Consider the following 22,840-nt stretch of genomic DNA (forward strand, 5'->3'; position numbering starts at 1 on the left):
AAAAATAGGCTGCTCTGTGGAGACGTAGATAGACTTAGAAGTCATGATTATTCTTTCGTATATCAGACATTGTTTTTTGGGCCATTCACAGTACAAACTGGTGATAACACACTCTGCTGAGTCGAACATCCAAGTAGTCCTATTTTTTAAGACAAAATAGGCAAATCAACGTGCTTGGACAAAGGTAGCTAAAACCAAATTTTCATTAAAATATAGCAGTTATCCACACATCATTGTTGTGAGATCATCTACATTGTAAAATCTCATATCATGGTTGTGAGATCATCTACATTGTAAAATCTCATAGGTATGACACACAATTTCCATACGTTTACGAACACACTAAGCCAAGCGTTTAATAATTTGGTGGGACAGTGCTACTTTGCTGTCACTTTAGCACCGCTGGATTCGACAATATACAAATAGAACAATGCTTTTGTTATGAGATTTGCAATTCATTATATCAAAGTTTACTAACTAAATCTGTCCCAGTTTATTTCTCCCTTATAAAAAAAAAAGAGTGCCTAACCAATATAAGAACGAGTTGCTCAAATCTAGCTTTTTTACATTACATTTATATTCCTTGATCCTACATTTGGTAGATGATTCTCAAAAAAGACAGATCTCATTTTACATTAAATTCAAATATCGGCCCTATCCGAATATATTGTTCTGTCGACTTTGTTTCGTTGTCGTCTTTCCACCGTTAAATTGAGCGCCCGCCGGCGCGACCCACAACGGTTCCGTCAGCCGTGACATCGGAAGTCGAGAGTCAGGAGCGGCGCAGCTGCTGCGTCCTGCGCTCCAGCGCTGCTTTTCCGCCAAAAGCTCGGAACCGAGTGAGCACCTGAGCTAAACACAGTGGGCACAAGTCGGGCCTGTCAGAGGAGCGGCGGCCATTGTTGGTATGCTGTTCGAGGCATACTCGTCCTAGTGGTGTTACTTACTTCGCCGCGGCCGTTGATCGCTCCCCGGGAGGGCAGCGTGTGTGGCTCCCGTACCCGATCGAGGCTACCGGTATCATGGCCCAGGCATCCGAGACGAACTTCAAGGTACGATCATGCGACGATACTGACATCTGTGTATTGTAACGAACGGCGGTTGTGGAAGGCGGCGGCTGCGGGAAGAGGAGACCGCGGTAAAGCGCTGAATGCGCGGGCCCGGCATCAGTTCGTGAGCAACTCCTACTGCGACGTGCCGCGTCTTCTCCGGAGCTCACTGCCAGTCAGCGAACAGATAATCTACCGAATGAAACGGCTGACCCGTGTTTGGTTACAGTGCATTTTTCCGACAGTCAAGCGGTACCGCCATAAGCTTCCAGCGGTGCGATACGACACAGTATATATGTGGTTCTTGTTGCAGTTCACTCTCCCTCCCTGTGTCTATCCATGTCTGTGGTGCTCAAAAGTTCCTGCCTGCTTCTATCACCATTCCATTATCTGTTCGGTCCTTAGCCCGCAGTGGGCAAAGCCGCCGGAACCGGGGGGATTTCTCGCTGCAGGTGGACGCGTGGGTCGCTGTCGGCGGCCGGCAAAGATCGCAGATCGGACCCGGCCTCCACGCGCGCGCGGGTACCCCCGTAAAGTAGACACAACAGCCGTTTGTCGTCCAGTCATGATGATAACAACGTTTGTTTACATGAACAGTAAGCAGTGGAAAGAGATGATGCTCGCTGGCTGCTTACACTGGTTGTGTGAGACGATATGATAGGTGTGGATATATAATCCCAAATACTACCAGGAGTACGAGCAGTATAGGATTTGGCTGATGTGCGGGGAGATGGGAAGTGTCATGGGGTACTGTGATTCATTGTGCGACAAGTATACACACTCAAAAGCAGCTGCAGCGTTCTTATATACAAATATATAGATCTATATTAACTTCTCTACATACATAAACGTTGTAGATTTCCAAGCAATTTAGTGCGCTAGTGGTGCATGTGTTCTTATAGAAGATGAAGCCGTGGACCGATACAGGGGAGGTTGGTCGATGGAACATGAGGTAGCGCATTCGACTCTGCTTAGGGCAAAGGGAAAAAACGAAAAAGAGTGAGAGTCGTCAGCTAAGGAAGCAATGGAGGAGGGCCATCGTTCCGTGGAGAAACTGGTGCAATGCATCGCCAGCCGCAGCTGGGCATGGCCGAACACGCAAATGCTGTTGAGGTAGACACATTATGTATAGGCGCGGCACCGTAGTCTACTCTTTGGTGTTTTGCCTTGCCGCCAATAAATGCTCTTACTCTATCGAGCTTTCGCGCTTTCTGTCGCCAACTGTGCTTGCTCGTCTGTTTAGCTAACTGGTGGGAAATGCTAGGAACGCTAACTCCAGTGACAAATAGCGCTTACAGCTGTTGAGTTGCTCCTGTCCTGACACAACCACGTATTACCTCTTGTCGTCCTTTTGTTTTGATACATGTACTACACTACATCCACCTCTGGAATCGGACCAAATCCAACATGATCGATGCTATTACCTGCTGGTTTTAAGCGCTCATTGGTGGCCTTTTTCAAATGAAGGCTATATTTGAACCGAAATATTGTTGCTGTGGGTTAGTACCGTTTTCCTCAACGCACGTGCGCTCCTAATGTAATCATGGAAGTAAAACCACGATACCCACTTAGAGTTAGAGTGTTAGCCAGCCTTCTGTTACAATCGTGGCAGTTTGAGCGACGGCAGCGTATCCAGATGCTACTTGCTGTCTGCCGCCGCGATGTCCCCGTGGCCGCATGACGTGGAGTGGCGCTTAATCTTACAAAACTAAAAATAGACATGGACGCCTCCTTAGTTTATGTGGCTAGTCAGGAAAAATTCCGATCGCATTTCGCTAGGCCCCTTGAATCGTTTCTGCTGATCTTGCTCTACCCCACCAGGTTCTGTCTGCGAAAATAACGCTGGTCGGTGTTGTTGAAGGCAGGAGCAGTAAAGACGAGTCTGTGTAGGCGAACGGCAAACGAATTGGTCATAACCTTGTCAGACAGTAACAGCACATTTTCATGTTTTGTTTGAACTAATTCAATCCGTTTACGACATTCGGGACAAAATGCAGTTCGTTGTTTTTGTTTGGCTTATTTCTACCAATCGGTGTTACGATCCCCGAAAGGGACAAAAAACCAGTCGATGGTCGTTTGAATTTAACCCGCTTATGAAGGTAGATAACACACACATTCGAGCTAAATGCTGCGCGAACTCAAAAAATAGCAGGGAGATCACGTCCTGCCTTCAAAAGCGCGGTCAGTGTATTGTTATTATGTAATAGATAAGTTGAAATAATGAAAATGCATATTTCTTGTAGCACACATGAACCTCTATCGTTGAGGATGTGTCGCTTTGTTGCGCGTTTTTGGCCAGATTTTATCGTTTTTATTTCGTCAAAAAAAAAAAAATCTATTTCGGGTGTGTTCACTGATATTGCGAACGCTCGTAGTCATCGTACAATTTTATTGTTTCAACAGTTCCAATGCTTGTAGCCATCTTTGTTGCGTATATAGTAATAGAATTGCATTGATTCAGCTAAATTGGCGACGACTTTAAACACCTCTCGTATGCAAAAGTCCGAACATCTGTATCAGTAAGTAAGTTTTGTTTACTTTTTTGTAATAATGGCGGACGTTAAACAAAAAAGACACACGCTTGGATTCATCCTTGTTTGCATAGGATAAGCTTTAGTAGATTATCGTAATATTGGACATTACTATTTGCGAGCGAAAAATAATATACCATTGGTATTATTTCTCACTTGCTCACTACACGTGGGAATGTGGAAGCGTATCCTCCACTTCGACTGTGGGTTAGTCAATTAAACTGCTTGAAAAAGAAAACACAACAACAGACGTTTAGTGAATCTATTCCCATTATTTCCGTTTTAATTGTATAGCGCTAAACAACATACATACATATATAGATCGATGTTTTTCTATCGTGTTCATCCACTTATACCTTAATGACTCCTCCTAATCCGACTTTTTTTTTTTATAAGGATTCGTTTTTTGCAGATGCCGTTTTAGATTTGAGCTAAATGTGTTAGACGAGACGACGGTACTGCATCACAAAGGTCAAAAGAGCGATTTCTATTAAAGTACGAATAGAATATAGTAGTTCCTTCGGAGGGTCAAATGAGTGGAAGGGCTTACTCTCTGACATCGCCAAATCTCGATGCAATCGCCACTCAATCAAACGCCTTTAATGCCGAGCTACTGCCGTACCATTGCGTAACGATGCAATGGAACAGCTCGTTCGCAGGCTGCGTGCGGTTTTATCGATCACTCTTTTTTTACCGCGAATGCTCACTATATTCTGTGCTTTTAACCATGGATAAGCCATATGAAGAGGCTTCTTCTGTGTCCTGATGTGAGCATAGGCTAAATATACCAGTTTGCGAAATCCATCGTCGGTGTCGTAATATTTCGAGCGCGTTCCTTAGAGGCTATTCCTCTTACTGATCCACCGCACCGCCCGACTGAATTAACAGTACACGTTTTTTCTAAATAATGCAAGCATAATAGCAACGTCGTAACGTTAGCGTAACGGACGTCCATACCGAATGATTCAGCTCCTTTGGAGAACGGTGAAGTTCACATGAAAGGCACATGTGTTGATGCATTTCATAGTTTCTCCTGTACCTAACCAACAGGCCACGAACGTTGCAACTAAATCTGTTTTTATTGTCATTACTGCTAGGCAACCACATTGTAACGGTTTTAATTAGATCCAATAAAATCTGAAATTTTCAAAAAAGTAGAAGCTTCAGATACTCTCAAAGATATTTTCCGGTATACGACATCTGTCGAGATTTTGTTGGTAATCCTTAAAAATACGAGTATCTTAAATACGAAAACTAGTGGATTATTGATAATTTAAATAAAACATAAATAGAAGATGTAAAAATTCGAGGTCACTCGACTCTTTAGGTTGTTCAACTAGAAGCGCAAAACGTCTTTCCAATGTAAAGCAACCTTCGAGTGAACCTTTATTAAGTACGTGATGTTATACGTAATTTCTGTTCATGCTTGATAAAATAGTTTGCTCGTATGGTTGTTCACACGGTCTAGTCATACGGAATTATATTACTATTTGAACAACTCGTAGATTTCATTTCTACCAGTTTTCATCTACGCATGACAGTCTTCTCAATCAGAATTACAGATTGAAAAGTTCTGAAAACGTTAAAAGATTCCTCGATGGGCGCTGTTTTTTCTGTTTTTATGTGTATTCTTTGACTTTCCCATTTTCTGCTCGCTGCGCGTTGAAGCTTCTGTGATTCACAGTTTATCTAAATATAGATTTTATTTCATTTCAGAATGCAAGCCAAAGACTCTGCACATGTGGTGTCATCTCAGTAATAAATACATTGTTATTATTTGCATTTTTGTTTTGCGTAAAAGTATTATACAAAGAATTGAGGTAAAAGACGCAATGCACGCCCACGTGTATCTTATATTAAATATTTTATATACGTTTTTGGTGTTACCTTGCTGTTAAAAATGTATGGAAGAGCTATTCGGCAGATCAAGCATAATTATCAATAATCTGATCCCTGTAGGGCATTTCTGAATCTTGCATATAAAATCTGACCTTTTTACAAGGCCGGGGTATTTATATAGAGTTAGTATGACCGCGAGTATAATTCGTTATAAAAAAATTAATTCACATGAAAGGCACGCGCGCGTAACATGGCTATATTACAGCGAGGTGCGTACTCCTCTTAGCTGTGAAGATATCTAGAATGTGTTTTCGCGTTTGGTCACATCATAACTGAATGACCACGTAGGACCTAGATACAATTGCCGAAAAAACGTTTTAAGATTTGTGTTTTCTATTCTGTTCTGTTGGTACGTGTTGTTACAGGCGGGGTCGTTGGTATTTGCCAAACTTAAGAACTTTCCGTACTGGCCAGCGAGGGTCGAGAGTAAAGTGGAAGGCACCTATTATGTCTACTTCTTCGGCACACACGAAACGACAGCTTTGAACGTGAGCAATCTGCGGCCATTCAATGACGAAACAAAAAAGAAATATGGACATGTTAAACGAAAGTTCTTCGCCGAAGGTTTGTTGCTGTTCCTGAAATAACTGAAATTATTGTTGTGATCTATAAGTGTTTGTTTTGAGAGCATTGCTTTGCCCAAAGAGCATTGTTTTACATGCAGGAAACATATTATCTTTAGAATATAGAACTTGCAAAGAATAGTTAAGCAGCGGTGGCCGTAATGACCGGGCTATGAAATGGAGAAAAAAAAAATATTGAAAAATTTCTATGAAATTTTTCCCAAAATAGCTTCTATGAGGCTTTATGTTGGACACGAGGTGTGCCCTGATTAAAAAAAGACCTGCCTTCCACATGACACTTTCAGAAGTGACTCGTAATGTGCTATACGTTGATCTCGCCTAGAATAAACTATGCTTCTGTTCGGATTTAAGAGAGGCAGCATGAGCGAAACTATAGTAAGGGAAATAGTACTCTTTATTTATAAGTATAATAAATAGAGCAGCAAGTTAACATGTTGCTGATTTCGAAACAACTTTTACATTCTATTTGCAAAAAATCTCCAATGCTAGGTAGAACCTTTTCAGCAAGGGTATTTACACCGGAAGATCTAGCGTGTACCATTGTTTTAAATCAAAATGCAGAATCTTCAATGAATTCGATGTTGTACAAGAAACTACGTAATAAATGGTCTAATTTACGATTTTTTTTTTTATTATATGCTTCTATTCCAGCCATGGATACGATCCAGAATAACCCCAACTATAAAGCGGACTGTGTGTTCAACATTCCGGCAGCCACAACAAAGAAGACACCCACGTCTAAGTCGCATACACAACGTAAACGAAAGCTTCCGGAATCGGTAAATTGCCGTACAATTTTTTTGGATAAAGCAAGGTTTATTGCATGCAGGAACTAGTGTTGTAAGATAAAGCATTACCTACACTGGCAGAATCTTTGTATTATTGTTGTATACTAGATATACGTTGAAACGAAGAAACATTGTTATTTGAAAACGATTAGGGGAATAATCATAATGGAAGCATCTCTGTGATAATAAGCGAAGTTAACTAGAAATGTAAGGCTGTTACAAGCGAATTCAGTAGACTTTGGAATTCAACAACACCTGAACCTGTTGGATTAGAATAATGACTTTTTAATACGCGTTAGAGGTACTCCCTTTTATTTTTTACACTTTCGTGCCAGCGCTCTGACGTCCCCTGAATACTCACATATCTACCATTCGCGTTCCCATATGTAATTTTTCTATTAATGGCTTCTCGAAGTAAATTGATAGTGGGATATGCTTACTCACCAGCGGCTCTTTCTAGGTCATTGTAATCCCGATAGTCATACAAATTTATATTAGAAGGATAGGAGGAGTGAAGCCCTTTTCATTATCTGGGAATATTTCATAGCAGCCGATACCTCTGACACCCATTGCAAGTGTTACCGTTACCTCACGTCCGAACCTACCTAACACAGCTACGTAAATTAATTTTTCCCCATGGCTACGCTATTCCTTCGATTGGTCCCTTTACGGCTGGCGATCGAGATTGAATCACCTATAGCTATAGCGAGTGTAAGAAGGTTTTGTGTTATTTAAACACTTGAATGTTGCACGCAGAATGTATCACACGACTTTTCAATTGTTTCGGACTCATTTTTTACTTAAGTTCGACAGTTTCAATATTTGTGTTACAATTCTCATTTGTGCAATGTCAGTTTTAACAGATAGTCTTAAAGATCTAAGCTCTGTTATTATGAAAAGCCTTTTCGGTTACCGAAATGTCATACGGGTTTCGGCGTCCTCCCTGATCTTCAACACTCCAATCTCTGTTCTTGCAGCGTTGGCACCATCACTCTACTTTCGCTTGAGCTCTCTTCGCCTAAAGATTTCACCAATCTTCGTTAAATTTTTGCAGCGGTATGGCCTTTGAGCTACAAAAATTTCACCACTGAGCGTTGATTTTCAAAACTGAAGGAAAGATAAAAGGAAGAAAACAAGACTTCTCCTGGAACAAACTGTACCGAGCTTCACAAGCTGTAAAAGGCTATAGTGTTTATCAGCCACATTTCACCTGCTAGTGGCGCAACAAGTTAATCAATTTTAATTAAGTTCGCTTGATTCGCTTGTAACAGCCTGATATTATGAGGGTCCAAAATTTGAAAAAATCTTGAATGTATGAGAAGAGTAACTCAGTGCTAACCCTTGCGATAAAACGTTCCACTATTTGGTGTCCCTAGCATCAATAACTGATTAAAATATTATGCAGACAATGATTTAGATAACCATTATACCTAAACCAAGGATTTAAAAAAAACTAGGCTAACAGAAATCGCCCTCGATCTCCTGTTGGTTACTTAATTATATAGGATGTATACCCATAAATATAAAATTGCTCAGAAGATTTTGGAAAGGCAATATAATGAAAAAAATCAAATGTAAATTCAACTAAAAAAGCAATTCTTCACCCCCAGAGTAAATTTCTTGCGTTTCAAATTTTTTTTTGCAGTGAATTGAATTGTTTTTTTAAACCATTTATTTTTGATAGCTTTATTACATCAAACATATATGTTACGATCTTTGCTTCATGTTGAAGGTTAATCTAGATGTCAGCTTTACCCAAAGCGACTAGCTAACCCACCCTCAGTGAAGAAGTAACTATTCAACGCATGACTAGTATTTCCATTCGTTTAATACGCAATTGTCTATTTGTCAATCTGCAGTTACCTCCGCTACCACCAAAGGCACCCCGTGATCCACCTAAGAGAAGATCTCCACCGCCCGAGGGTGTGGACACTTCATCAAAGCGTAAACGGAAGGAGCCGAAGATCAGGGACAGGGATGACCGTTCAGATAAGTCGGACTCTTCTGATAAGCTTGATAGACATCGAGGAGATCGCGATTCAAGAGGTTCTGATAACGCAACTGGTGGGGGCGGATTAAAAGGATTAAAATCGGAGCTTAAACATGAAGCAAAAGAGGTCCCTCTTGAGGCACAAGATGAGTCAACGGATCCGAGGAAACTGTAAGTAAGATCGGATATTTTATGGAATTTACTTTATGGAAATTTAAAAATAGAAAAATTATCATTTTTCCATTATTACTTCACATGATAGGTTACGACATATTCAAAAAATATCAAACATCTTACCAAATGTGTTACGAACTTTGCTTCATGTTGGAGATTAATCTGGATGTCAGCTTTTGACGGTCTCTTTTTGCCGATAACTTAACACTTCAACATTTTTAGAGTTATCTGAAACAAATTATAGGCGGGCCAATGTAAGCTTATAAGACTCACCGTTTTCTTAGCGGATCAAGATGGCATAATTAACAATTCCATTGTAATCTATTAATTCTGAGAAATAATTCTTTTTGGCAGTGTATATGTCTGTATAAACAATTTCGCATCCAAGAGCCTGCCGCAAACTGATCGCAAAATTTACACTTCTTTTTGACTTGGTGTTTCCTTATCATCATCGTCGTGGTGCTCTAGCATGGAAGGAATAATTTCGAATTCAGTGATCACAAAATATTGCTTACTGTGTTTAGCTGTGTCTACAACTATTGCTATTTATTTTATTATCGAGCCAATATGACGACATAAAAAAAATGTCGTTTTTCAAAAAAAGTATCTGCCTTCATATACAACGGACTGACAAAACGAAAAGTTGTACTATGGAGAGTAGGGCAGCAAAGGCTGGAAGATCCTTTAAACGGTCTAGAACATCGCTCTTTAATATTGATGGACTCCGTCAATGCTTTTTTTGTACGAATGTCACAATTCGACGCACCATCATGCTTAATTACATTGAGAAACTCAGCAGTCAGAAGAAGTCGAAGGTTAAGGCATCGCCACGTTAATTTGACCAAAATGTTGGATTTCCTTATTATGCATCTTGTTTTAGTAAGACTAGTTCAAAAAAGACACTTTTCTCTTCTATATGCTGAAGCTACAATAAAAAACTGGATGGCAAAACGTTTGTACTATTCAAGGTGCAAGTATTGTATAATATGTACCCGTGGGTCACTGTCAAAGCTTAGTGTTGTCTCTTGTTTGATGCGTTCATTTGTGGTTGCTTTCGGTGAATGTCTAGAGCTGCTGAACGATCAATGCCGGTTGTCTACGAATACCTGAATAGTGAACGGTCTCCTGCAGAAATGGGACGCTTACCGCTTATTAAGCGACGGGTAAGTACTCGGACGTTAAGAGATTATTAAATAAGGAATCGCTATTACTAAAGAATCGGCTTCGCCATATGGATTTAAATCTCCCGCGTCCGAATCGGGTTCGTGGGCATTTGTCTACATGTTTGAAATAGTCATTATCTAGACTTCATGGTAGCTAGGGTATTCATCTGGATAGATACGGGTAGTATTATCCGTGTCGGCTATAGTGGTTTTGCCCTGGACGGCAAATACCACTCAGCGTACTGATTTGTTCCAAAGACACACTCCGTTGCAGTTCTACGTGTCTAAGAGCAATACCGTGGAGTAAGTAACTGCTACTTGCTCAGCATGAAGACCGCTATCTGAATACGGAAAAAAACTCACTAATTTGAGTTCTTCGTTTGATTACCATGCCTCAGGCTTAGCACTAACAAATTATTGTTTACCGTAGAATACAGCTATAAAAATAGCGAGATATTAAGGAAATTCACTTAAAACGAGAGTAAAATATAAAATGTAGTCAGGCAAAAATCATCGCATCAGTCATGTAATTTCTTTAGTTTCATTCATTGTATTGTTGTGGTTTATGTAAATATAACAGAGAGCAAATTTTAGATTATTGATGCTGTGGATTTCTACGAATACAGAAGTGTTATAAATATAAATATAGCCTAATTTGCTAATAATTAGAGTACGGATGACACAGTCAGTCAGTAAAAACAGAAAGACTGAACTGTCATATTACATGTATGTAGCAGAATAGACAATAGTCGTTGTTTCTTTTTTTGCTTAAGTTGTTTCCTCATAAGTCACAACTTCCCATGCGAATTGCACTATATGTGGCAGCTGGAATTGCGCAAGGACAACTCTGAGCCCAAGAAGAATTGTATTGCTAACTAAATCTCTCAGCTAGTGTGCCTTGTTGAGAAGTGGCGATTTTTTTTTGCAACGTATGAAACCGTTCAGGGCCAGTATCCTCACAAGGGTCTACGGAAAGGAGAAGGTGAATACTGTAATATGTTGTGCATTGATATCAGTACATTTATATAAACAGCTTTATAAAGTACTAGTAAGAATGAATTTTATTCAAATTAGTTACGAAGTCTAGCCGTTGGATTCGGGTCTCACTTTTTGGGTGTCCGAGGTTCTATCCTTTCTACTACTGCTATAACAAAAGCCTCCTATACAGGTTCACAGTAAGTTTAGTTGGACCTGTGAATGGCACCACCAAGTTAATTATTGAGTATAGTGATTAGCTTGGCCAAGTGCTTTATTGCTATTTGAGTAGGCTTTATTAACCTACGAACTCGACAAAAATGAGCTTTGTCTTTTAGTATAAGTGGCACCACATAACTTAATTATGGCTGAAAGGAGCAACAACAAATTACTACTGTCGCAGAAGTTCTTTATTGACTTGCTGGAAGAATGATTAGCAGCTGGTGAACATTTGGTTCCGTTGTCACGGGATCGATTTAACTCCTAAGGCTCAACTTCTTTCAAATAGCTGCCTGAAAAGGTCAGAAAGAGAAGACTAGTATATTCCATGAAGAAAGCGTACGAGCTCACAGTCCTCAACACAGGCTTTGCAGTAACAAAATATATTCTGTACTTCTTGTCAGAAGCTGCTGAAAATACCTATCTCGCTGATCTATTGCTATGTAACCACGGCCATCAACGTATCACATGAATAAATAGAATTATATGCAGTGCTTTGGATGAAACTCGTTCCTACTCATAGCTTTCCCTACTAGAAAAGACGAAAGACGATATTAAGTTGGGCTCATAAACAATGCTACCGAAAATCACTCCAAATAACCTTTTACAATTCAATAACTAGTGCTAGCGAATTAGTGTTTGGTCACGAGCTGGTTAATTATCAACAGCTTAGCTCCTTGAAGCTCGTTGGGTCGACAACAGCGTGTTCGGCACAACTAGCGGACGCTTGAATTACCGGCCGTGGTTGACTGCAGCGGAGCTGGCCAGCGAATTTCTTCAAGTTTATTTTTGCTATACTCTAGCTCACAGCATGCCGGCTGTTGACGGCGTCTTCTCGACGTTCCCCTTATTCTCAGTTTAATCCTACTAAGTACAACTAGCTTTCACTAGCGGCTTGGGCTAGCCTCCTTTGGTGCAGTGCATACAGACGCGAGGCTCCTCCCTGTTCGCTGTTCATTCCTGCCGCTGTTCACCCCGCCCCACCCCACCTAATTTACCTACCTACTTTCTGTATGTTACCGACTTCGGGGTCGATATCTTTGAGGCCGCTGATGCTGTTAATGGCGCAGCTACTTATGCGCAAACATTCACAATTCAGCTTTCTCCCTTCCTTTTTTTTTTTTGCTTTCTATCTTGCTGGCGGCGCTCTGGCGCTTCGTGCCCTCTGGCGGTGTGTGTGTGAAACCGGGTAAATCCGACGACTATGCTTCCGAGAATTCTCGGATGTTGACTACCTGCGTATGTGTGCTGATTTGCAACTAGTCGGGTCCCATAAGACTAATCGGGAAGCCTGCACTATTGTAATGCTAGTACGAATCGGTTGAATTGAGCGCAGACTTGAACAGACGTGGATACGTTCAAAATTGATGCACAAAATGCAAATGTCGTGCGACGCTGCATGATGTTAATCCAGTTCAATCGTGCTACGTATACGTTCTGCAAACTGTGTAAAAAAAAAGTAGCTAGCCAGTAATAGAAAATCTGTGTGTCTGGACTCACCTATAATATCCTGTCTGCTTATGTACGTGCTTTGTTTGCTCAGTACATAATGGTGATAGAGTTGTATGTCTGCGAGTAATCGCATCAGATTGCTTTTGAAAGCTGGCTTTACTTGTTGATGTCGACGTTTCTAGTCAGAGTGCCGTGCGTAATGGGAGCCGATCCTTTAAGTGCTCCGCTGGAGTTGCGCCTACTGGGCAACGTCCTGCAACCGAAAGCACTGCTCTGCCAGCCTGACCGATCAGTGCCGGAAATGGTGGGTGAGATGCGGGGCCGATTCGTTAAGGTGTTCGTGGAACGGAACTCGCCCGAACACCTGGTTGCGTCCTGGCTTCTTGACCTCTTCGGTTACCAATACTGTATGAAGTGTTCGAATACGCTCTGGTTACGAATGTTTTGGGGTGACCTTAACGGCCGGATACGTTGTCGTATCACAAAAGAGCTTGTGGACAGTGCCATAGTACTCGGCGAGAACTGGTGTGAACACTTTGTTCGAACGTGTGGAATCGACGATCTTGACAAGAATATGCCGATCGTTGTTTTGCAGAGACTTAATCAGGATATTATTGACCAATTAAGCAAGGACGTATGTGTGAATCTGATCTTAGGCCTGTGCTAGTGATAGACGATGGTTATTAGTTAAGCATATTGTCGGTAACAACCATTACGAATAATTACCAACAAGAAGAATTAACGACCGTAGCTGCTTCCCTTGAAATTGTAATCCATTATATACGTATCGTTTTTCTATATTTATACTGTTATTTAAGCTTTTATGACAAAACATTCTCAAGGAGTAATAGTAAAGGCATATTTGCAAAATGGCTTCTTAATGCCTACAGACGGTTACAAGTGCAACATGGAGTAATAAAACGCCACAAATTAAACTTGTCCGATACATTTACGATATAGCTAACTTCAAGGCTCATGCTCAGATCGGCTCAGGATGAGAATTTGTCCTGTATCGCGTTTCGAATAAGAGGAGCAGCAGCAGATATTCAAACTCTCGCAGGGGTAGCATTACTCGATCGAAACAAGCGACGAGGTCGTTCCTTTGTTATCTGGAATAAAGCTAATCCATAAGAAGTTTTAGCCCAAAGAATATCGTAGCATGTTATTAAACATTTGCCAAGTAAATAGATTAGCGTAAAGTTTAATAGTTATACTGGAGGAAACTAGAAAAATACACCCATTTTGAAAATTACTTAGTTGCGGTTCCCTAAACGGTTTTGCTGTCCTCAGTACAGTAAGTTGAATAAAACGAGCAGCGTCGGAGCATGGCCTCTATTAGGAACGTTTCTTATTAAGCTCATATCATTTGCATGATTTGTACTCTTACGCTGTTATAGGAACCACCTCGAGACGTGCCACCGTTATCAACCGAACCCAGTGGGGCATTGCCTTTGCTGAAACCGTTCGGAATCGACCGAGATAAAGATAGCAAAGGCCGTGGTGACAAATCCGAGCACTCCGAATCTCGAGAGCTTGAATCATTTTCATCGCCCATCAAAAAACGCAAACTTTCCCCACCAAAAAAGGCGCCCGAACGATACCTCGAACCACCTGCACCTCAAAGGCGGAATAGCGCGAGCCAACGCAAGGAGACCACTACTTCCGAATCAAGGTTAGTTAGTACACTCGATTCGTTTGCAATCACGTTGATTTTTCAATCGAGGAAGTGCGACCTTACAAATAACTGTCCTCCTTCTCTTATTAACGCATACAATACAGCAATGAGTATTTTTACCAACCAAGTTTCTCAAACCGTTATACTATGTTGAAGCATGTGTGGCCTTGTTCGTTGTTTCTCTGCTACCTTTGATACGTTTACTTTTAGGTCTGCTGATGATTCGGCTTCAGAGGCCCCAAGCCCTGCGGAGGCTGAGCCTCGTCCCGCTAAGGTCGGTGCTGGCGGTCGTTCGACAGGTTCACAAGGCGCAGGGAAGCGTGGTTCGACACAAGCGGAATTCGAGCCCCGTCAAATGGTGTTCGCCAAGGTGAAAGGCTACCCGTTCTGGCCCGCACGGGTTGACTCCGTCGTGGCGGGCACCAAACCGTGAGTATACAATGCGATAGGATAAACGAAGCCACTAAAAGAGAAATTATTCGGTGCCAATTTTCTGCAATCGAGGTTTGGCTGCTGAAACGTCAAACATTTCATGCTGTTCAGCGATCATTATATGCTTGCCCCTCAGCCATAGCGGCTAAGTTGATTATGGCGTTTATATATTGTGGTGCGACGAACGTCCAGCAATAGGTGTTTGATAGATATTCTGGTCATCGCGTGCTTCCAGCCGCTCACAATGAAACAATCGTACAGCTATTTGTTTACTTATGATGTAATCTGTTTATCTATCATTTTTATTTATTTTTTTTTATCACTTTTATTTTGTTTCAGAACTCGCTATCAAATTTTCTTCTTTGGCACACACGAACAGGCCAAGCTGACTGCAAAGGACCTGCTACCAGTAAACGCAGAGACGAAAGAGAAGCACGGCAAGCCGAACAAGCGCAGCAAGTTCAGCGATGGCCTAATTGAAATGCAGTGTAATCCATGGGTGAATTTCCCTGGTGGTGCGCCTACATTAGGTAGCGGTTCGCTTGGGGCAGCTTCCATCGGGGGCAGTGCTGCGGTTCCTTCACTAGGCAGCAGCGTGCTTGGTGGAGTAGGTTCACAGCCTAGCGCCTCCGTCAGTGCCTCGACGTTAGCCGGCACAGCTCCTGGAGGACTCGGGTCAGGGACCCCTGTAGCCCCTATTATTCCTCCGGTAACCCTGGTGCCTCAGCTGAATGTCCAGCAAACCTCGCCCCAGTCGCCGCAGGGCTCGTCACAGAAGACAGGCTCGGACAAGGACGACTCGGAATCGTTCTCGGATTCATCTGATAGCGTAGGTGGCCTAAGTCACAATACGGCGGACAAACTATGGCGTCCACTCGACTGCAACAAATCCTTCTCCTAGACAAACAGTCAATAGCATTAATTCAATTAAAGAACAACAATTAATTCAATTAAGCATCAACAATCAATTCAAACCATTATCATTTTCTAAACAATCAGCCAACTCACCCTTCACAACAGCAACAACGACCTCGACTGATAACAGCACCAGCATTCACCTCCAGTCAGAATAAGATCACACTGTGTTTTACAATCACATACTATATTCCATTTTCCATGTGATAGGAAGGGAAAATACCTCACTGTTAACCACCTCATTTACTATTAATCTTATGCGCGCCATGATTGTTGCACCACCTTAATGCTGGGGTGCCTCAATGATTCAATAAAAACTAGGCCTTTATTTAATCATCAGCTAATGTCAGGCACCGCTTAACGAAACTGATATACATTTATATATATACAAAATGTGTATACTTGTAGTAGCTTCTCGTCCTATGAATGCCCTTGTCTATTCCTGGTTCGCACTAGCTCCATCATTTGTGATTCCTCCAAAGCTCCATGCTTACAGTAAACACTGTCATCAGATTTCTCGCTGGCTGCCTGTGTTCCTATCCTGCGACCTTTTTATCATTGAGATTTCTTCCTCTCTGTCACCTACCAACCAGCTCATTTGTCTACGCACTAAAAAAGATGCGTCAACGGTGGTCAGGGCAAGTCCTTTTTAAAACGACCGCAAAAAAATCATTCTTGGTGGCACCGTTTTGCACGGTTCGCCGCCAGCTTCAGTTACCAGCAGATTCTGACTTCCTGGACGCCCCATTTTGCCCCCATACTCATGGACTTGCAATATTTGAGTTGTTCTATGCTTCCCATGTATAGGCACGTGTCTTACTTTCAAAGACTAGTTGCTAGAGAGCTTATGTTCTTAGGCTTTAACGAAATTGCTTTATTCAGCGAAATTATTTTAGTCTGTTTAATGACTGTCGACTATACGAGGACAACGTCAATCTCCAAGAACATTTTCGTTTACATACTAATTGTATCTGAAATGCGCCTAAATACCATAAAATAATAGCTTTATCGAGCCTCCCGACCTGGGTCAATGCTTACTCGTACGTCGCACAATTTGCCGTTATTAGGTGGTCTCATTCAGCAAACGATTCAGGACCAAGAAGAAATAACTATAAGGACCGTACGACAAAGGCTCGACGCATTTCTTGAGGGCGTGTTTGCAGTGGTAGCAGGAACATTGCAGAAATCAGTTGCATGTCTGGACAGTGCTCCGGACTCAGTCCCAGAGTTCTTCACGGTGGCCATTCAACCTATTCGCTTTATCCGAAGCTTTCCGAGCATGAGAACGAGCAGGCGTCGCCTGTAAGGCAAACATACTATAGCCCGCAGTCTCTACATGTACCATTACCATTGAATTTTGTTTTCGGCCCTATCTGATTGGCGCCACCTTGGTTTTCCGGTTGCGATCATTGCTTGACTTGTATACTGATGCCTTGTGTTTCATCAGTGTTATCATCATAATATTGTTTTACATTTCGCTGTTCAAGTTTCGTTTGTTCAACTTGCGTAATGGCTTTTTTCGTTTGGTTTAAACACTGATCCCAACAGCATAAAGACAAACACATCACAGGAACACGCATACATAGCCTGTGGATGTTACGCGACGAAATTAGCGACACCTACTGCTGCAACAGGAGTACAGCCCTGCAATAACATGAGCGCAGGCAGCTTATTTGCCTTAGATAGAGTGAAGTGTACATATCGAAGTTATAAGTTGTTTTTAACTTTTTTTTTTCCTGCTTGTTCCTTGAGCTATAATTGGTTAGCATTACGACGACACTACTGAAGCTCTTATTTTGACCGAATCGTCCTTTTTTTTTACGTATACAAATATGCGATGTCGATTAACCTGTAAGTTTCACACCGACGCTCTTCCATCTCTTTTACCATTTGTGGTACCACATGTCAAATGTGATTTATTCGACGTGTTGTTGCTGTTTGCAGGCCTAGGGAGCGTGTCCGGGTCGCTTCTTGTGGGATGAACTGCGGGCGGTGCGGACGAGCGGCTCTGGTACCAGATGGTCACTGCTTGCTATCACTCCATCATCAACTACCGAAGGCCGTCGATGGTCAATTTTCCATCCTGCGAAACAGTCATTAGTAAAATTATCAGTAAAGAAACAGATGAGCCAAGCAAAGCTAATAATCAATCCAACTGAGAAAATGAATACATCATGGCCACTGATAATATATAATATACGCTCACTATACCGAAAATGATATAATAGTTTTTTTGTCGACTAACGTTGTGTATTCACCACTGCCTAGTCGACTAATCATTGGTTAAATACGCCGTTGGTAGCAGCGGACAGAGGAAAGGTTGTCTTTGACGGCTAACAATCAATCAACCAACCAACCAACCATCGATAATTAAGTGACTGACCTGATCGTTTTGTTTGATTGGTTGTTAAGTCTGAGGAAGTTATAGTATTATAGTAGTTTAACAACTAATTACCTTTCCGTGTTCCCTCAGCTACAGAAGATGATTGCGTCCGGTTCATAAGTGGGTTACTAGTCCGTCTGCTTTTTTTTGTTGTTTTCCAACGTTTGCGCTCGGTAAAATACGTTAGCGTACAGGTTGATATTATTGACGTGTACTGTTAACCCACTTTGCTTCCGGTCGATTAAGCGATTGTTCCGTGTTCAGACTGTTCGCAGTTGCAGTTCAAACAGACACTGCAGACCGTATATACAAAACCCATCTTACGCTGTACACGGCCTAGCCCACAAATGCATTCTGGGCAGCTGGTGTTATAAATTGTTCTACTGTTTACCTTTCCTCATGTAAGCCTAACCCGTAGAGTCGAGCGGCGGCGGCGGCGGCAACAACAACAAGAAAATGCCGCCCAAACCTTGCGGTTGTTACAATGACTCTCATGAACGCTTTCAACACGTTTCACCCTGCCTTTTCCTGCGTTTAGCCTAGGCTTTAATAGTAAGTGCTGTATCTAGCAGACGATTGTGATGCTGGGCCCCGCGGTGATGGCCAACGATCTGGCTACTTTTTTTTATGATATGAGTAATCCCAGCAGCAGCCGCCTCTTGCGATCGACCAGATTGTCGTCGTCAAGGTGACACTATCAACAGCAGCAACAATAAACGAGATAGCTTATTTACCTTTATAGCATCACATATTATTATATATACATATGTCTGTACAGTGAAGTCGTCGTGGCGACGGACCCGATCACCACGCATTCGAAAGGTGTCACACATCGGACGATGAATGAAAACAATGTAACCATAGCAACATCAGTGTATATTTGATCGGCCAACGGCGCACAACAGCACAGCCGTAAACAGCAGCGGAAACAATACAATAACAACGATTGCGCAAAAGTGACCGAAAAACGATCCAAAATGTACATTAGTAGGTGAGGTATATTGCCATTAAAGGACAGTGCTGCTTCCTGCCATGCAAACACGGAGAGTCGCGTCTTGCATCTACAAATGAGTGGGGAGAGAAGTAGATAGCTTTGAAGGGCTCGGCCGGGGAGCGGGGACTTCTTGCAAGTGGCTAACGAAATGGGGGGACAAAAGTAGACAACACATTATGATTATGTAGGCACCGAATCGAGCCCTAACTGTCGTAGGGGGTAAGCGGTAGAAGTGGGGGAAGATGGCAAAAATGAAAAACTAAAATTGCGTGAATAGTAATGCTACTATTACGAATATTACAACTGTTGCTGGAAATTCCAAGGAACAAATCTTACTATTTTTGTTCTACTCCCCCCACTTCCTGATCGGAATAACAAGACTCCGAAGCTGATTGCTACGGTTTATTACTACGAACGTTGCTGGCATATGCTCCATAACAATGGATAATATGCCGTTATTGTCTCATATATATATATATACATACACGCATGGATTGACAAGAGCGAAGCAAAGTGTGGGTAATGAATGGATCAGGCCTATAGATGATCATTGCTGTGTATGATGAGATGGTATTGATATATTGGTTAGAAAGCGCGAATGAAATACAGACACACAAGTAGAGACCGATGCTAGAACTATGAACTAATCGCGTATATACCAACCATAAGGCGAAAACAATAGAGACTATACGTAAATTTCCCTTGAGTTTTGAAACGTTGAGACGACCGGCAAGCGACAAGTTCGTCCCACTGTAGTCATTCTTAATGTCTGTGTACAGCCGCCATATTGGACGCCATTATTGCGGGGTCGCGTGGTTCAAGCGAAACCAAATTTTGATCAGAAGTAACAAAGCAATTATAGAGAACACCGCAAATTGCTATAAGGCACCGATTTTCTGAACCGGCAAAATGCAAAGCAACTGACTTCTCTTTGTATAGAGGTACACACCTCACGACCCACAGACATATGACAATAAAAAAGCTTATAAAAATTCGGTGACAATATGAATGAGGAAGACATGCAATCTTCGCTTAGCGATGACGGTGTTGGCGATCACAGAAACGACTCCTGCCTTGACGACAACTGAAAGAACCTTATTATGTAATTACCAGGACCGGACAAGAACACGCGTAGAAAAGATAGCAAGTCAAACGAAGTTTCAGCGACACAAATAATATAACCCATATGGCTACCATAACAGTAATAAACGAAGCGACCCCTATTGCAATACAGGAACTCGAAAAGTGAGACCTTATACAGCGAACAGCAATGAGATCGCTGATTGTACGTAAGCTCAATTTACTTAGGGAGTAGCCACGGTCGAAGAAAGACAGCGGGAATGCAAAATGTCGGACCCTTTCAACCGTTCAGCTGTTGTCGATTTCTAAAAAATCTATTATGTTTAAAGCAGAGTGTAGAAGGCAGACAGACAAACAAAATGAGCTGGGGTAGTTTTACAAATGGGTTTCGAGCTGCTCCCGTCATGTTGCCAACGCTGTCGATCATGCAAATGGACAAGCACGAATCATACCCGTCAAATTCACGAATTGATTTCGCTCTATGAATAATAATGATCCATGTTTAATGTAAATTATGGCCGAATGCCTGTCTCTTGTTAGAAGCACTTACGTGGGACGCAAAGGAGGGGAAGAGGGTGAGCCCTTGTTTTTCAATGGATAGGCTGCGCAGGGTTAACGCGCCATCAAATGCAAACAAGATCGACACGACTATCGTCATCAAAGGATAACGGTTGCTAAAAACTACATTGCTATCTGGACATATTCGGACAGATCAACAGACACAGACATACATGAATACAATTTAATTACATAAACATGAACGAGTACATATGTATAGACGCGCATCCATGCAAAACGATAACCAGATATTTATACGATGAGCACCTAAAACAAATGACACGTTGGGGAGACGCGTAAAAATTTCATTTGACTGATGTTCCTCATGTAACCCCTCATGTAAGCCCTGATCTTTCGAATAAAGAGGTCGTTTCGATCGGTGTATCAAATGAAACGCGACTGTACAGCTGTTACCGTTGGCGCACTAATAAACAGTGCGTTACAACATCGACTACTACAATGTAGATGAGAAGAAAATAAGGGTAGCAACCTTCAACGACGGCAATTATAGCCTGCTTCTACTTGCTTTGTGAGAATAGGGAGGATTGAGGATTGTATGAAAAGTAATTCTCATATATTGAGTGTATCTGAAAAGACAAAACCAATTCAATGGTATCGGGAGTGATCACTGTAATTAGATGCCCAAAACATACACACAGGAGACCCATCAGGAAAACAGTACTCAGCCCTACATTTGACATGGATTTAGCTTTTGTAGGGGCAATAGTTGGCATGGCCCTTGTAGAGACGCCCTATAGCAACGACAACAAAAACAGATCGACAACAGGAGTAAATATCAATGAATTGTTGTTAAGTCTGCTGCTGGCGCGGCCGTAAGCTTAGTTCGAATGTGGGCTGTCCCATGAAATCGCATTGTGTTCATTTGAAAACAGCAGTTTAGTAAACGATACAACAAAACGCTCTTATGGTTAGGTAAAGACGTCATTGACATCAGCAACTACCAAACAACAGCATCCAGCGATTGTAAAGTTACGTACTACTGTGGGATACCTTGTACTATAAACAGTAAGGACAAAGAGAGGAAGAAAGCGAACCATATACATACGACAACTAAACAAAAAAGGACCTACAACACGAGATTAAGACGAAATAAATAAGCTATAGGTCGTACTACTAATCTGTAAAAGGTGTTGTCATTTGGAAAGCAAATCATCCTATCAGCTACAGCTACCTTTACGGAGTTCTAAATAGGAAAGTTATGTATACGCAAGTGCGGTTGACTACCGTCGTAAACTTACTCACCACAATCTGCCATCTTTATTAAACTAATGCGTAAGATTGCTATATATTGACTATAATTTATTTAATCCAATGTACTCTACCTGTATTTCATAAACATGCATGGTACAGAAGCTAGCGTTAAGGCTGGACATGGTAATTATCCTCATCTAACCTGTTGTTCGCAAATACGTTTTGTAGATGAAAGGGTTGTTTCGGATATACAGAACGAATATAGCCAGCCCCTTCTGACTGTTTTAGTTTCAGAGGGAAACGTTTTATCGTTGAAAACTAGCCGCCCTACGTACGTGTCACTTACACGCTCTCTGTTTTACTACTATATGCTTAATGTCAACCTATTTTTCGTATGTGACTCATTATACATGATGATGACCTACACTTGCAACGACAGATGGTTTTCATGGCATCAAAGACATGAAAGCTGTGTACTACGAGATAGCCTTATATTTTCTTCGGCGTTGTTGGAAGAATGTTTAGAATGATTGCATCTAGTAAAAATAGGCAAGGAACTGGCTTGAAAATGTAACAAAAGTATCAGCACACCTCGACTACCCCGGCTCTGTCGCACTTCAAACAATAGAACTACTGTGCCGTGGGCTATTTCCAAATTAATAAGGGACTACTCCTATGACAAAGGCTTCTGTGCAGAGCACAGACGTGACGGTACGTTGACCATAACATTACGCTGTAATTTGACATAGTTCTTTTTTCATTTTTAT

The 22,840-nt window shown here is 41.7% G+C and overlaps 1 protein-coding gene and 1 long non-coding RNA gene across 10 annotated transcripts; one reads left to right on the forward strand and one right to left on the reverse strand.

Moving 5' to 3' along the window:
• Nucleotides 1-2: 2 nt before the first annotated feature.
• Nucleotides 3-21,999, forward strand: LOC111248781 (uncharacterized). Of its 2 annotated transcripts, none has more exons than XM_022801711.2 (9): nucleotides 3-2,162; nucleotides 5,845-6,043; nucleotides 6,715-6,842; nucleotides 8,711-9,012; nucleotides 10,085-10,178; nucleotides 14,222-14,496; nucleotides 14,710-14,928; nucleotides 15,271-15,760; nucleotides 17,791-21,999. In XM_022801711.2, exons 1-9 carry the CDS (start codon nucleotides 2,112-2,114, stop codon nucleotides 17,794-17,796), a joined length of 1,764 nt encoding a protein of 587 aa, XP_022657446.1. In that variant the 5' UTR covers nucleotides 3-2,111; the 3' UTR covers nucleotides 17,797-21,999. The 2 variants fall into 2 exon arrangements, with proteins under 2 accessions (XP_022657446.1, XP_022657455.1); XM_022801720.2 differs by having other exon boundaries at nucleotides 6-1,052.
• On the reverse strand, nucleotides 6,839-18,432 carry LOC111248796 (uncharacterized). 8 transcript variants are annotated; one of them, XR_015319516.1, is made up of 4 exons: nucleotides 17,734-17,810; nucleotides 9,139-9,243; nucleotides 8,715-9,010; nucleotides 6,839-7,869 (listed from the first exon to the last, which is right to left on the reverse strand). It is a non-coding gene; the product is annotated as an uncharacterized LOC111248796 (long non-coding RNA). The 8 variants fall into 8 exon arrangements; XR_015319515.1 differs by having other exon boundaries at nucleotides 6,839-7,958; XR_015319512.1 differs by lacking the exon at nucleotides 6,839-7,869 and adding an exon at nucleotides 18,302-18,432 and having other exon boundaries at nucleotides 8,425-9,010; nucleotides 17,734-17,929.
• Nucleotides 22,000-22,840: the final 841 nt, after the last annotated feature.

Source organism: Varroa destructor, unplaced genomic scaffold (assembly GCF_002443255.2).
Source record: "Varroa destructor unplaced genomic scaffold, Vdes_3.0 BEIS01000001.1, whole genome shotgun sequence".
NCBI lineage: Eukaryota > Metazoa > Arthropoda > Arachnida > Mesostigmata > Varroidae > Varroa > Varroa destructor.

Coding starts and splice junctions, on each gene's coding strand:
- LOC111248781 (XM_022801711.2), top strand. CDS start 2,112: ATGCATCGCCAGCCGCAGCTGGGCATGGCCGAACACGCAAATGCTGTT. Junction 2,163..5,844: donor AACACGCAAATGCTGTTGAG/GTAGACACATTA, acceptor GTGTTGTTACAG/GCGGGGTCGTTGGTATTTGC. Junction 9,013..10,084: donor TCAACGGATCCGAGGAAACT/GTAAGTAAGATC, acceptor GTGAATGTCTAG/AGCTGCTGAACGATCAATGC.